This window comes from Anomalospiza imberbis, unplaced genomic scaffold, assembly GCF_031753505.1.
Source record: "Anomalospiza imberbis isolate Cuckoo-Finch-1a 21T00152 unplaced genomic scaffold, ASM3175350v1 scaffold_1329, whole genome shotgun sequence".
Lineage (NCBI taxonomy): Eukaryota > Metazoa > Chordata > Aves > Passeriformes > Viduidae > Anomalospiza > Anomalospiza imberbis.
The window spans coordinates 1-12,000 of NW_027099727.1; the positions used below are offsets into that span (position 1 = coordinate 1).

A 12,000-nucleotide genomic window follows, 5' to 3' on the forward strand; every position below is an offset into this window, starting at 1 on the left:
TCTGAGGGACTTCGAGCAGGCTCTGAGGGGACTCGGCTGGTCTGAGGGGGCTCAGAGGGGCTCTGAGGGGCTTTGAGTGGGTTCGGGAGGTCTGAGGGGCTCTGAGAGGATTTGGGTGGTCTGAGGGACTGAGCAGGCTCTGAGGGGATTTGGGAGCTCGGAGGGGCTCTGAGGGAGCTCGGAGGGGCTCTGAGCAGGCGCTGAGGGGGTTTGGAAGCTCTGAGGGGCTCTGAGGGGCCTCAGAGGCTCTGAGGGGATTCAGGAGGTCTGAGGGAGCTCAGAGGGGCTGTGAGGGGCTCTGAGGGGGCTCGGAGGGTCTGAGGGGCTCTGAGGGGATTCGGGAGGTCTGAGGGGCTCTGAGGGGCTCTGAGGGACTTTGAGTGGGTTCGGGTAGTCTGAGAGGACTCTGAGGGGATTCAGGAGGTCTAAGGGGCTCTGAGCAGGCTCTGAGGAGATTCGGGAGGTCTGAGGGATTCTGAAGGAGCTCGGAGGGGCTCTGAGCAGGCTCTGAGGGGATTCGGGAGGTCTGAGGGACTCTGAAGGAGCTCGGAGGGGCTCTGAGGGGGTCCTGAGGGAGCTCGGAGGGGCTCTGAGTGGGCTCAGAGGCTCTGAGCAGGCTCTGAGGGGCTGTGAGGGGGCTCGGAGGGGCTCTGAGCAGGCTCTGAGGAGCTCGGAGGGGCTCTGAGGGTCTGCGGTGTCTCGGAGGGTCTGAGGGGCTCTGAATCTGAGGGAGCGCTGAGGGGAGCTCTTTGTGGGCGGGGCCTCGGGAGCCGCCACTGCCCATTGGCCGCTGGTCGCTTCCCGCCGTTGCCAACGCCCTCCCGGAGAGCTGTCAATCACGCCCGCTCCTCCTCCTCATTGGCTGCCGTCTGTTGTCGTTCCTGCCCCTTCCCCCTGCGGTGCCCCTTAGGCTCCACCCCTCCGGGCAGCAGCAGCCAATCAGAGCGCGGGCTCTCAGTCCCTGTCGCCAGGAGCCGCCGCCATCATCCCTGCCTGCTGTGCAGGCCGTCATTCCCAATTAAATTCCTAATTAATGCCTTCAGGGCCTTTTCCCAGCGCTGCCCAGAGCCAGCGGGAGTTCAGGCGCGCTTCCCGAAATTCTTCCTCCAGTGGCAAAGGCCGGAATCCGTGCCCATTCCTAATCTCCGGTGGGATCCGTGCCCATTCCTGGGATCCATGCCCATTCCTAGTCTCCAATGGGATCCTTGCCCATTCCTGGGATCCATGCCCTTTCCCGGGATCCGTGCCCATTCCTGGGATCCATGCCCTTTCCCGGGATCCGTGCCCATTCCTGGGATCCATGCCCATTCCTAGTCTCCAATGGGATCCTTGCCCATTCCTGGGATCCATGCCAGTTCCTGGGATCCATGCCGATTCCCAATCTCCAGTGGGATCCGTGCCCATTCCTAGGATCCATGCCCTTTCCCGGGATCCGTGCCCATTCCCAATCTCCAGTGGGATCCGTGCCCATTCCTGGGATCCATGCCCTTTCCCGGGATCCATGCCCATTCCCAATCTCCAATGGGATCTGTGCCCATTCCCAGGATCCATGCCCATTCCCGGGATCTGTGCCCATTCCCAATCTCCAATGGGATCCGTGCCCATTCCTGGGATCCGTGCCCATTCCCAATCTCCGATGGGATCCGTGCCCATTCCCGGGATCTGTGCCCATTCCCGGGATCCGTGCCCATTCCCAATCTCCAGCGGGATCTGTGCCCATTCTTGGGATTATCCCAAACCTTCAGCACTATCCCAAATCCTCCATCCCTTCTGGATCATCCCAACTTCTCCATCCCTTCTCTCTTTTCTTCTTTTCCATCCTCTTTTCCCACCCTTTCCCCCCTTTTCCATCCATTTCCCCCCCTTTTCCATCCTCTTTTCCCCTTTTCCATCCTTTTTCCCCCTCTTCTGCCTCTTCCTCTTCGGAAAAACAGGCAGGAAAAAAGCAAGAAAATATCAGAGAAACCCTGGGAGTGAGAAAATAAAACAATAACTTTAAAAAATAATTAAAAACCGGGCAATGAGGGCGAGGGGGGGGAAAGTCATCAACTCCCACCAAAGGCCGGAGAGATTTTTTTTTCTTTATTTGCCATTGAAATAAAGATGGAATTTGGCCCCAAAATTCCCCAAAAAAATACAGAAAACCCCAAGGCAGAGCAGCTCCATGCGCCATGAATCCGATGGAATTCCAGAAGAACCAAGCAGAAGGAGGAAGAGGAGGGGAGAAAAACTGCAGAACTGGGAGAAAAATGGGGGGGGGAAAAAAAAACCCCAGTGAGCTGGGGAAAAAATGGGGAAATAAAGGGGGGAAAGAGAGGGGGAAAAAGGGGATAAAAAAGGGAAGAAATATTAAAAAAGAGGAAAAATATTTTAAAAAAGGGAAAAAAAAAATTAAAAAGAGGGGAAATGAAACTTAGGTACGAAACAATGGGAATAAAGCAGAATTTGAGTTTAGGACACGCCGAGAACTGGGAATTTCCGCCTCGTCATTGCGTCCCTCCGGAATTCCACGGACGGTAAAGGGGAAGCGTGGAAGCATAGAAAACAAAGAAAGCCGGGAATTCTCTCTCCCCTTGGGAACGTCCATCACAGCTCTCCGGCCGTGTTGATGACGTGGAAGAGCGTGACATTGTAGATGACCTGGTGGCCGTTATTCCAGGTGTAGAGCACCCTCTCCCGCGGGTTGTAGTCCAGCATGGAAATGTGGGAATACTGATTATGGAAGGGGATATCCGTGTACTCGTAGCTGGAAGTGTTCGTGTGATAGGCGAAATAAATCTTGGCGCCGGCCAGGTGGGAATTGGTGACGTAGAGAATCCCGCAAATCATGAAGGATTCGCCCGCGCTCCGCTTGGGGTATCCCGTATCCCAACTCCGCAGCACTTCCAACGTGTGCGGATCCACCCGGCTCACCACGATATTCCCAGCGTTCTGGTTGGTGGTGTAGACGGCCCAAAGTCCGTTTTCGTCCACCATGAAGTCGATGTCGGAGAAGCCGCCCCAGGAATACGGGAAGGTGTTGTTGTATCCGGCGCCGGAGAGGCTGCGTTGAACCAGGACGCTGCGGGATCGGAAGTGGTAGCGGACGGCGACGTTGCTCTGGAATTTGTTGTAGTACAACGAGCCGTTGAAGACCACGTGGCCGGTGCCAGCCCAAGGGTGAGGGAGGAGGTGCTGGACGAAGTTTTGGCCGGAGACGAAGTCGGTGAGGCTGCGGAATTCCAGCACGCGGCGGCCTTTGTAGTAGCCGTCCATGTACCAGACCTGGAGGGGAGAAGTGGGGTTAAAACCGGAGGAAATGGGGTTAAAATGGGAGGAAATGGGATTAAAACAGGAAAAAATGGAGTTAAAGTGGGAGGAAATGGGGTTAAAATGGGAGAAAATGGGGTTAAAATGGGAGGAAATGGGGTTAAAACAGGAAAAAATGGAGTTAAAGTGGGAGGAAATGGGGTTAAAATGGGAGGAAATGGGGTTAAAACAGGAAAAATGGAGTTAAAGTGGGAGGAAATGGGGTTAAAATGGGAAAATGGGGTTAAAATGGGAGGAAATGGGGTTAAAACAGGAAAAAAATGGAGTTAAAGTGGGAGAAATGGGGTAAAATGGAAGAAAATGGGGTTAAAATGGGAGAAAATGAGGTTAAAATGGGAGGAAATGGGGTTAAAACAGGAAAAATGGAGTTAAAGTGGGAGAAATGGGGTATAATAGAAGAAAATGGGGTTAAAATGGGAGAAAATGAGGTTAAAACGGGAGGAAATGGGGTTAAAATGGGATAAATGGGGTTAAATGGGAGAAAATGGGGTTAAAATGGTAGAAAATGGGGTAAAAATGGGATAAAAACAGGAGGAAATGGGGTTAAAATGGGATAAATGGGGTTAAAATGGGAGAAATAGGGTAAAAACGGGAGAAAATGGGGTTAAAATGGGAGGCAATGGGGTTAAAACAGGAAAAATGGGGTTAAAATGGTAGAAAATGGGGTTAAAATGGGATAAAAACAGGAGGAAATGGGGTTAAAATGGGATAAATGGGGTTAAAATGGTAGAAAATGGGGTTAAAATGGGAGAAATAGGGTAAAAACGGGAGAAAATGGGGTTAAAATGGGAGGCAATTGGGTTAAAACAGGAAAAAATGGGGTTTAAATGGGAGAAAATGGGGTTAAAATGGGATAAAAACAGGAGGAAATGGGGTTAAAATGGGATAAATGGGGTTAAAATGGTAGAAAATGGGGTTAAAATGGGAGAAATAGGGTAAAAACGGGAGAAAATGGGGTTAAAATGGGAGGCAATGGGGTTAAAACAGGAAAAATGGGGTTAAAATGGGAGAAAATGGGGTAAAATGGAAGAAAATGGGGTTAAAATGGGAGAAAATGTGGTTAAAATAGGATCAAAACCTTCTCAAGGTGGACTCCAAATCCCATCAAGATGGGATCAGAACCTCTTTGGGATGGGCTCCAAGTTTCCCTTTAAAGTCCACCTTTCTCAAGGTGGACTCAAAAACCCCATCAAGGTGGGATCAAAACCCCTTTGAGATGACACCAAGCCCCTTCAAGGTTGGTTCAAAAGTGATTTCAGATGGGCTCCAAATCCCATCCAGGTGGATTCCAAATCCCATCAAGTTGGGATCAAAACCCCTTTGAGATGACACCAAGCCCATTCAAGGTTGGTTCAAAACCCCTCTGAGATGGGCTCCAAATCCCATCCAGGTGGATTCCAAATCCCATCAAGGTGGGATCAAAACCCCTTTGGGATGGGCTCCAAATCCCATCCAGGTGGATTCCAAATCCCATCAAGATGGGATCAGAACCTCTTTGGGATGGGCTCCAAATCCCATCCAGGTGCATTCCAAATCCCATCAAGGTGGGATCAAAACCCCTTTGGGATGGGCTCCAAATCCCATCCAGGTGGATTCCAAATCCCATCAAGATGGGATCAGAACCCCTTTGGGATGGGCTCTAAATCCCATCCAGGTGCATTCCAAATCCCATCAAGGTGGGATCAAAACCCCTTTGGGATGGGCTCCAAATCCCATCCAGGTGGATTCCAAATCCCATCAAGATGGGATCAGAACCCCTTTGGGATGGGCTCCAAATCCCCCTTAGTGCTGGGTTCAAACCCCCTTCAAGGTGGGATCAAAACCTTCTCCAAGGTGGCTTCCAACACCTCATCAAGGTGGGGATCTGAACCCGTTGGAGACGGGATCAAATCCCCCATCCAGGATTTTCAGGGAACAGTGCCCAGAAAATACAAGGATTGCCCCCAAACCCCAAATCCGTGATTTGGGAACGCCTAAAAATGCCTCATGGATTCCCTTCCAGGTGCCAAATCCATGGATTTTCACCAGAAAACCGCTGGGATTTTGCCCAAATCCCCCTCAAATCCCAAATCCAAGATTTGAGGACCCCAGAAAGTTTTGGGGGATGTTAAGGGATAGATTTTGGGATGGATTTTCGATTCCCTTCCAGGTGCCAAATCCATGGATTTTCACCAGAAAACCGCTGGGATTTTGCCCAAATCCCCCTCAAATCCCAAATCCAAGATTTGAGGACCCCAGAAAGTTTTGGGGGATGTTAAGGGATGGATTTTGAGATGGATTTTCGATTCCCTTCCAGGTGCCAAATCCATGGATTTTCAGGCATCACCGTGCCCGAAAAGTGCCGGGATTGTCCCCAAATCCCCCGAAATCCAGGAGATTTTTTGGGGAAAATCCCTTTTTTTTTTTGGTTTTTTTTGGGGTGGCTCTCACCCGGCTGTCGGCGCTGGGCGTCATCGTGTCGGTCATCCAGGATCCGAAGCGCGATCCCGAGGCGCGGATGGTGATGGGATTGCTGACCCCTGTCAGCTTTCCGCAGCCTGGAAAAATTGGGGGGAAAAGAAAAATCGGGGGTTTGGAAAAACGGGAGTTACGGGGAAAATCGGGGGGAAAAACGGGAATTAGGGGGAAATAATGGATTTGGAAAACTGGGGGGGGAATGGGAATTAGAGGAAAATCAGGGAATTGGAAAATCAGGGGGAAATGGGAATTAGGGGAAAAATGAAGGAATTGGAAAGTTGGGGAAAATGGGAATTAGGGGAAAATGAAGGAATTGGAAAGTTGGGGAAAATGGGAATTAGGGGGAAATCAGGGAATTGGAAAATCAGGGGGAAATGGGAATTAGGGGAAAAATGAAGGAATTGGAAATTTGGGGGAAATGGGAATTAGGGGGAAATCAGGGAATTGGAAAATCAGGGGGAAATGGGAATTAGGGGAAATCAGGGAATTGGAAAATCAGGGATTTGGAGAACTGGGGAAAAATGAGATTTTTGAGTGGATTTTGGATGGATTTTTTGGGGTTTTGGGGCAGATTTTGGAGAGGTTTTTTGAGGCTTTTGGGGCAATTTTTGGGGGGATTTTGAAGGGGACTTTTGGGGGCCGATTTCCACCAGGTTTATTGGGATTTGAGGCAAAATTTGGGGGGTTTTATTGGGATTTTTTACTTAATTTAGGCGGGATTTGGGGAGGATTTTGGAGGGATTTTAGGGTGGATTTTAGGGGGGATTTCAGGGACATTTTAAGAAGATTTTTGAGGAGATTTCCAGCGATTTTTTGTGGTTTGGGGCGGATTTCAGAGAGGATTTTTGGGCCGATTTCCACCGTGTTTTCTTTAAGATTTGAGCCAAAATTGGGGGTTTTTAATGGGATTTTTGTACCCAGTTTCTACAGGCAGTTTGGGGGGATTTTGGGGAGGAATTTTGGGAGGATTTTGGAGGGACTTTAGGGACATTTTGAGAAGATTTTTGATGAGCTTTCCGGCGATTTTTTTGTGGTTTGGGGCGGATTTCAGAGAGGATTTTCGGGCCGAATTCCACCGTGTTTTTTTTAAGATTTGAGCCAAAATTGGGGGTTTTTTATGGGATTTTTGTACCCAGTTTCTGCAGGCAGTTTGAGGGGATTTTGGGGAGGAATTTTGGGAGGATTTTGGAGGGATTTTAGGGACATTTTGAGAAGATTTTTGAGGAGCTTTCCGGCGATTTTTTTGTGGTTTGGGGCGGATTTCAGAGAGGATTTTCGGGCCGATTTCCACCATGTTTTTTTTAGGATTTGAGCCAAAATTGGGGGTTTTTAAATGGGATTTTTGTACCCAGTTTCTACAGGCAGTTTGGGGGGATTTTGGGGAGGAATTTTGGGAGGATTTTGGAGGGATTTTAGTGACATTTTAAGAAGATTTTTGAGGAGCTTTCTGGCGATTTTTTTGTGGTTTGGGGCGGATTTCAGAGGGGATTTTTGGGCCGATTTCCACCGTGTTTTTTTTAGGATTTGAGCCAAAATTGGGGGTTTTTAATGGGATTTTTGTACCCAGTTTCTGCAGGCAGGCGTGCAGCCGCGCCTCCAGCAGCAGCACGCGCTGCTGCAGCTCCTCGTAGTCGTAGGCTCCCATCTCCTCCTGGATTGCCAGGAGAATTCCGGAAAGGTTCCGGACCTCGTCCTTGAGGTGCACGATGAGCCGCGAGTCCGCCTTGTACTGCTCCAGCACTGGCAGCAGCGGCAGCAGCTCCCGCATCTTTTCCTTCAGATCCTGCGGGAAAAAATCGGGAAAAATCAGCCCCAAAATTGGGGGAAAATCAGCCCCAAAATCCCAGGATTCGCCTTTAGATCCTGTGGGAAAAAAGGCCCCAAAATCCCAGGGTTCACTTTGTTGTTCCTTCAGATCCTGGGGGAAAAATTGGGAAAAACCAGCCCCAAAATCCCGGGATTCGCCTTCAGATCCTGCGGGAAAAAATTGGGAAAAATCAATCCAAAATCCTGGAATTCGCCTTCCGATCCTGTGGGAAAAAATTGGGAAAAACAGCCCCAAAACCCCAGGATTTGCCTTTAGATCCTGTGGGAAAAAATTGGGAAAAATCAGCCCTAAAATCCCAGGATTCGCCTTTAGATCCTGTGGAAAAAAATAGGGAAATCGGCCCCAAAATACGGAATAAATCAGGGGAAAATACAGAATAAATCAGGGGAAATAGGGAATAAATCAGGGGAAAATATGGAATAAAGCAGGGAAAATATGGAATAAATCAGGGAAAAATACGGAATAAATCAGGGAAAATAGGGAATAAATCAGGGGAAAATAGGGAATAAATCAGGGACAAATACGGAATAAATCAAGGGGAAATATGGAATAAATCAGGGGAAATAGGGAATAAATCAGGGGAAATAGGGAATAAATCGGAAAAATACGGAATAAATCAGGGGAAAATATGGAATAAATCAGGGACAAATACGGAATAAATCAGGGGAAAATACAGAATAAATCAGGGGAAATAGGGAATAAATCAGGGGAAATAGGGAATAAATCGGAAAAATACGGAATAAATCAGGGGAAAATATGGAATAAATCAGGGAAAAATACGGAATAAATCAAGGGGAAATAAGGAATAAATCAGGGAAAAATATGGAATAAAACAGGGACAAATATGGACTAAATCGGGGAAAAAAAAGCTGGAAGACTGGGAATTTTTGGAGCTAAAAAGTGGGAATTTGTCACCTGGAAGCTGCGGGCGTTGAGGGCTTTGTGGCCCTCAGAGGCCACGCGGAGCCGCGAGTCCAGGCCCTTCATCAGCGCCTCCGTGTTGCGCACGTACTGCAGGTCCCGGAAGGTGCGGAGATCCAGGACTTCCATGGACTGGGAGATGTTCTGCACCTGGAGGGGTCATTAATGGCCTTAATCAAGGTAATTAATGGGGTTAATGAAGGTAATTGATGGGGTTATTTGTGGTCATTGATGGGGATAATCGTGGTCGTTCATGGGGATAATCGTGGTCGTTCATGGGGATAATTGTGGTAATTAATGGGGTTAATTGTGGTAATTAATGGGGTTAATTGTGGTCATTAATGGGGTTAATTGTGGTCATTAATGGGGTTAATCCTGGTCATTCATGGGGATAATCATGGCCATTAACATGCTTAATCCTGGTAATTAATGGGGTTAATCGTGGTCATTGATGGGGTTAATCATGGTCATTGATGGGGTTAATCGTGGTCATTAATGGGGTAATCGTGGTAATTAATGGAGTTAATCATGGTAATTAATGAGGATAATCCTGATCATGAATGGAGTTAATCATGGTAATTAATGGGGTTAATCGTGGTCATTAATGGGGTTAATCCTGCTCGTTAATAGGTCCCAGAAGGTGCGGAGATCCAGGACTTCCATGGACTGGGAGATGTTCTGCACCTGGAGGGGTCATTAATGGCCTTAATCAAGGTAATTAATGGCGTTAATGAAGGTAATTGATGGGGTTAATCCTGGTCATTCATGGGACAATCGTGGTAATTAATGGGGTTAATTGTGGTCATGAATGGAGATAATCATGGTAATTAATGGGGTTAATCCTGGTCATTAATGCGTTAATTGTGGTAATTAATGGGGTTAATCAAGGTCATTAATGTGGTTGTTCATGGTAATTAATCTGGTTAATCATGGTCATTAATGGGGTTAATCATGGTAATTAATGTGGTTAATCCTGGTAATTAATGGGGTTAATCATGGTCATTAAGGGGGTTAATCATGGTCATTAATTTTTGGCCCTGGAAATCCCAGAAATCCCCAAAAAAACAGAGGAAAAACGGGGATATTCCCAGGGATGGGGGAAAAATTTGGGATTTTGGGATGCTGAGATTTTAGGATTTTGGGGATTTTGGGGATTTTTGGATTTGGGAATTTTGGGATTTTCGGGATTTGGGGATTTTGGGGATTTTGGGGATTTGGGGATTTTTGGGATTTGGGGATTTTTGGGGATTTTTGGGGATTTTTGGGATTTTGGGGATTTTTGGGGATTTTTGGGGATTTTTGGGATTTGGAATTTTGGGATTTTGGGATTTGGGGATTTTGGGAATTTTGGGGATTTTTGGGATTGGGGATTTTGGGGATTTTGGGGATTTTGGGGGATTTTGGGGGATTTTGGGGATTTGAGGATTTTGGGGATTTGGGTATTTTGGGATTTTTGGGATTTGGGAATTTTTGGGATTTTGGGATTTGGGGACTTTGGGGATTTGGGGATTTTGTTGATTTTAGGATTTTTGGGATCCTCATCCCTGGAAATCCCGCAAGGGATTTTCACCCCAATCCCAAATCCCCGCCCTCCCCGCACCAATTAACCCCCTTCATCGCCGCACCAACGAATTCCTTACCGAACCCCACCGCCATTAACCCCTTCCCGTCCAGGAAGGAATGGGCGGTTCACGGGGCTAATTTGGGAATTCCTGACCTTTTCCAGCAGCTGCCGGAGCTGGAGGCTGCGCAGGTCCCGGGAGCAGGATCCCTGCACGGGAATCACGGCGGTGCAGAGGACATTTCCCGTCCGGAGCCTGCGCCGAGGTGAAAACCTGCCAGCCCTCGTCCGGGCTCTGGAAAAGGGTCTGGAAAATTTCCATCGGCGCCTCAGAATTCCCAAAAAAAAAAAAAAAAAAACCCACGACGATCTGAAAATCCCCGGCTCCCAGAGAATCTCCATCCCAAAATTCCGTGTATTCCCATTTTTGTCCCTTTTCTCCCTCTTTCCTCCCATTTCCCCCAGCTTTTCCCCCTCCTTTTCCCCTCTTTTACCCCCATTTTCCCTCTTTTACCCCCATTTTTCCTTCTTTTCCCCCATTTTTCCTTCTTTTCCCCATTTTTTCCTTCTTTTCCCCCATTTTTTCCTTCTTTCCCCCATTTTTCCCTTCTTTCTCCCATTTTTTCCCAATTTTTCACTCTTTTCCCTCCTCTTTTTTTCCCATTTTCCCCCTTCTCCCCCATTTCCCTTCTTTTCCCCCTTCTCTCCCCCCATTTTCACAATTCCCCCCATTTTTCCCTCTTTTCCCCACATTTTTCCTTCTTCCCCCCCCTTTTTCCCTATTTTCCCTCGTTTTTTCCTTTTTCTCTTTTTCCCTTCCATTTTTCCATCTTTCTCCCTCTTTTTTTCCCAATTTCCCCCTTTTTTTCCAATTTCCCCCCTTTTTCCCCATTTTTCCATTTTTCCCCTCTTTTTCCCATTTTCATTCTTTTTTTCCCCATTTTTCCTTCTTTTCCCCTCTTCTTTCCCCTTTTTCCCATTTTTCCTTCTTCCCCCTCTCTTCCCCCATTTTCACATTTTCCCCCCATTTTCTGTCTCTCCATTTTCCCGCTTTTCCCCCTTCTTTCCCCACATTTTTCCTTATTTTCCTTTCTCTTTTCCCCCATTTTCCCCATTATTCCCCATTTCCTCCCAATTTTCCCTCTCTTTCTCCATTTTTCCTGCTTTTCCCCCCCTCTTTTCCCCATTTTTCCCTATTTTCCCCCATTTTTTCCGTCTTTCACCCCATTTTTCCTTCTTTTCCCCCTTTCCCAATTTTCCCTATTTTCCCTCCTCTTTTTTCCCATTTTCTCCATTTTCCTTCTTTCCCCTATTTTCCCCAATTTCCCCCAATTTTCCTTCTTTTTCCCCCCTCTTTTCCCCCATTTTCCCTCTTTTTCCCCATTTTCCCATCTTTCCCCTCTTTTTCCCAATTCCCCCCAATTTTTCCATCTTTCCCCCCATTTTTCCCATTTTTCCCCCTCCTTTTCCCCATTTTCACCTCTTTTTTCCCCATTTTTCCTTCTTTTCCCCCCTCTTTTCTCCCACATTCCCCATTTTTCCTTCTTTTCTCCCCATTTCCCTGGTTTTTTTTCCATTTTTCTTCTTTTTCTCCCTCCTTTCCCCCATTTTTTCCGTCTTTCCCCCCTCTTTTCCCCCTTTTTTCCTATTTCCCTCTTTCCCCCCCATTTTCCTCTTTTTCCCCTCTTTCTTCCCATTTTTCCTTCTTTCCCTCCAATTTTCCTTCTTTCCCCTTCTTTTTTCCCCATTTCCCCAGTTTTCCCCCCATTTTCCCCTCTTTTACCTCCATTTTTTCCCCCTTTTTCAAATTTTCCCTCTTTTTTCCCCATTTTCCCATTTCCCCCCCCCCCTTCCCCCCCTTCACTGGCAAAATGACGTCACAAACCGCGCTGACGTCACGCCCACTGGAAGAAAAAAAAAAAAA

At 47.6% G+C, this 12,000-nt stretch overlaps 1 protein-coding gene across 1 annotated transcript; it reads right to left on the reverse strand.

The window, feature by feature from the left end:
• Positions 1-2,365: 2,365 nt before the first annotated feature.
• On the reverse strand, positions 2,366-10,328 carry OLFM2 (olfactomedin 2). The gene is made up of 5 exons (XM_068177985.1): positions 10,233-10,328; positions 8,510-8,665; positions 7,330-7,549; positions 5,740-5,846; positions 2,366-3,264 (listed from the first exon to the last, which is right to left on the reverse strand). Exons 2-5 carry the CDS (start codon positions 8,642-8,644, stop codon positions 2,587-2,589), a joined length of 1,140 nt encoding a protein of 379 aa, XP_068034086.1. The 5' UTR covers positions 8,645-8,665; positions 10,233-10,328; the 3' UTR covers positions 2,366-2,586.
• Between the last annotated feature and the right edge of the window lie 1,672 nt (positions 10,329-12,000).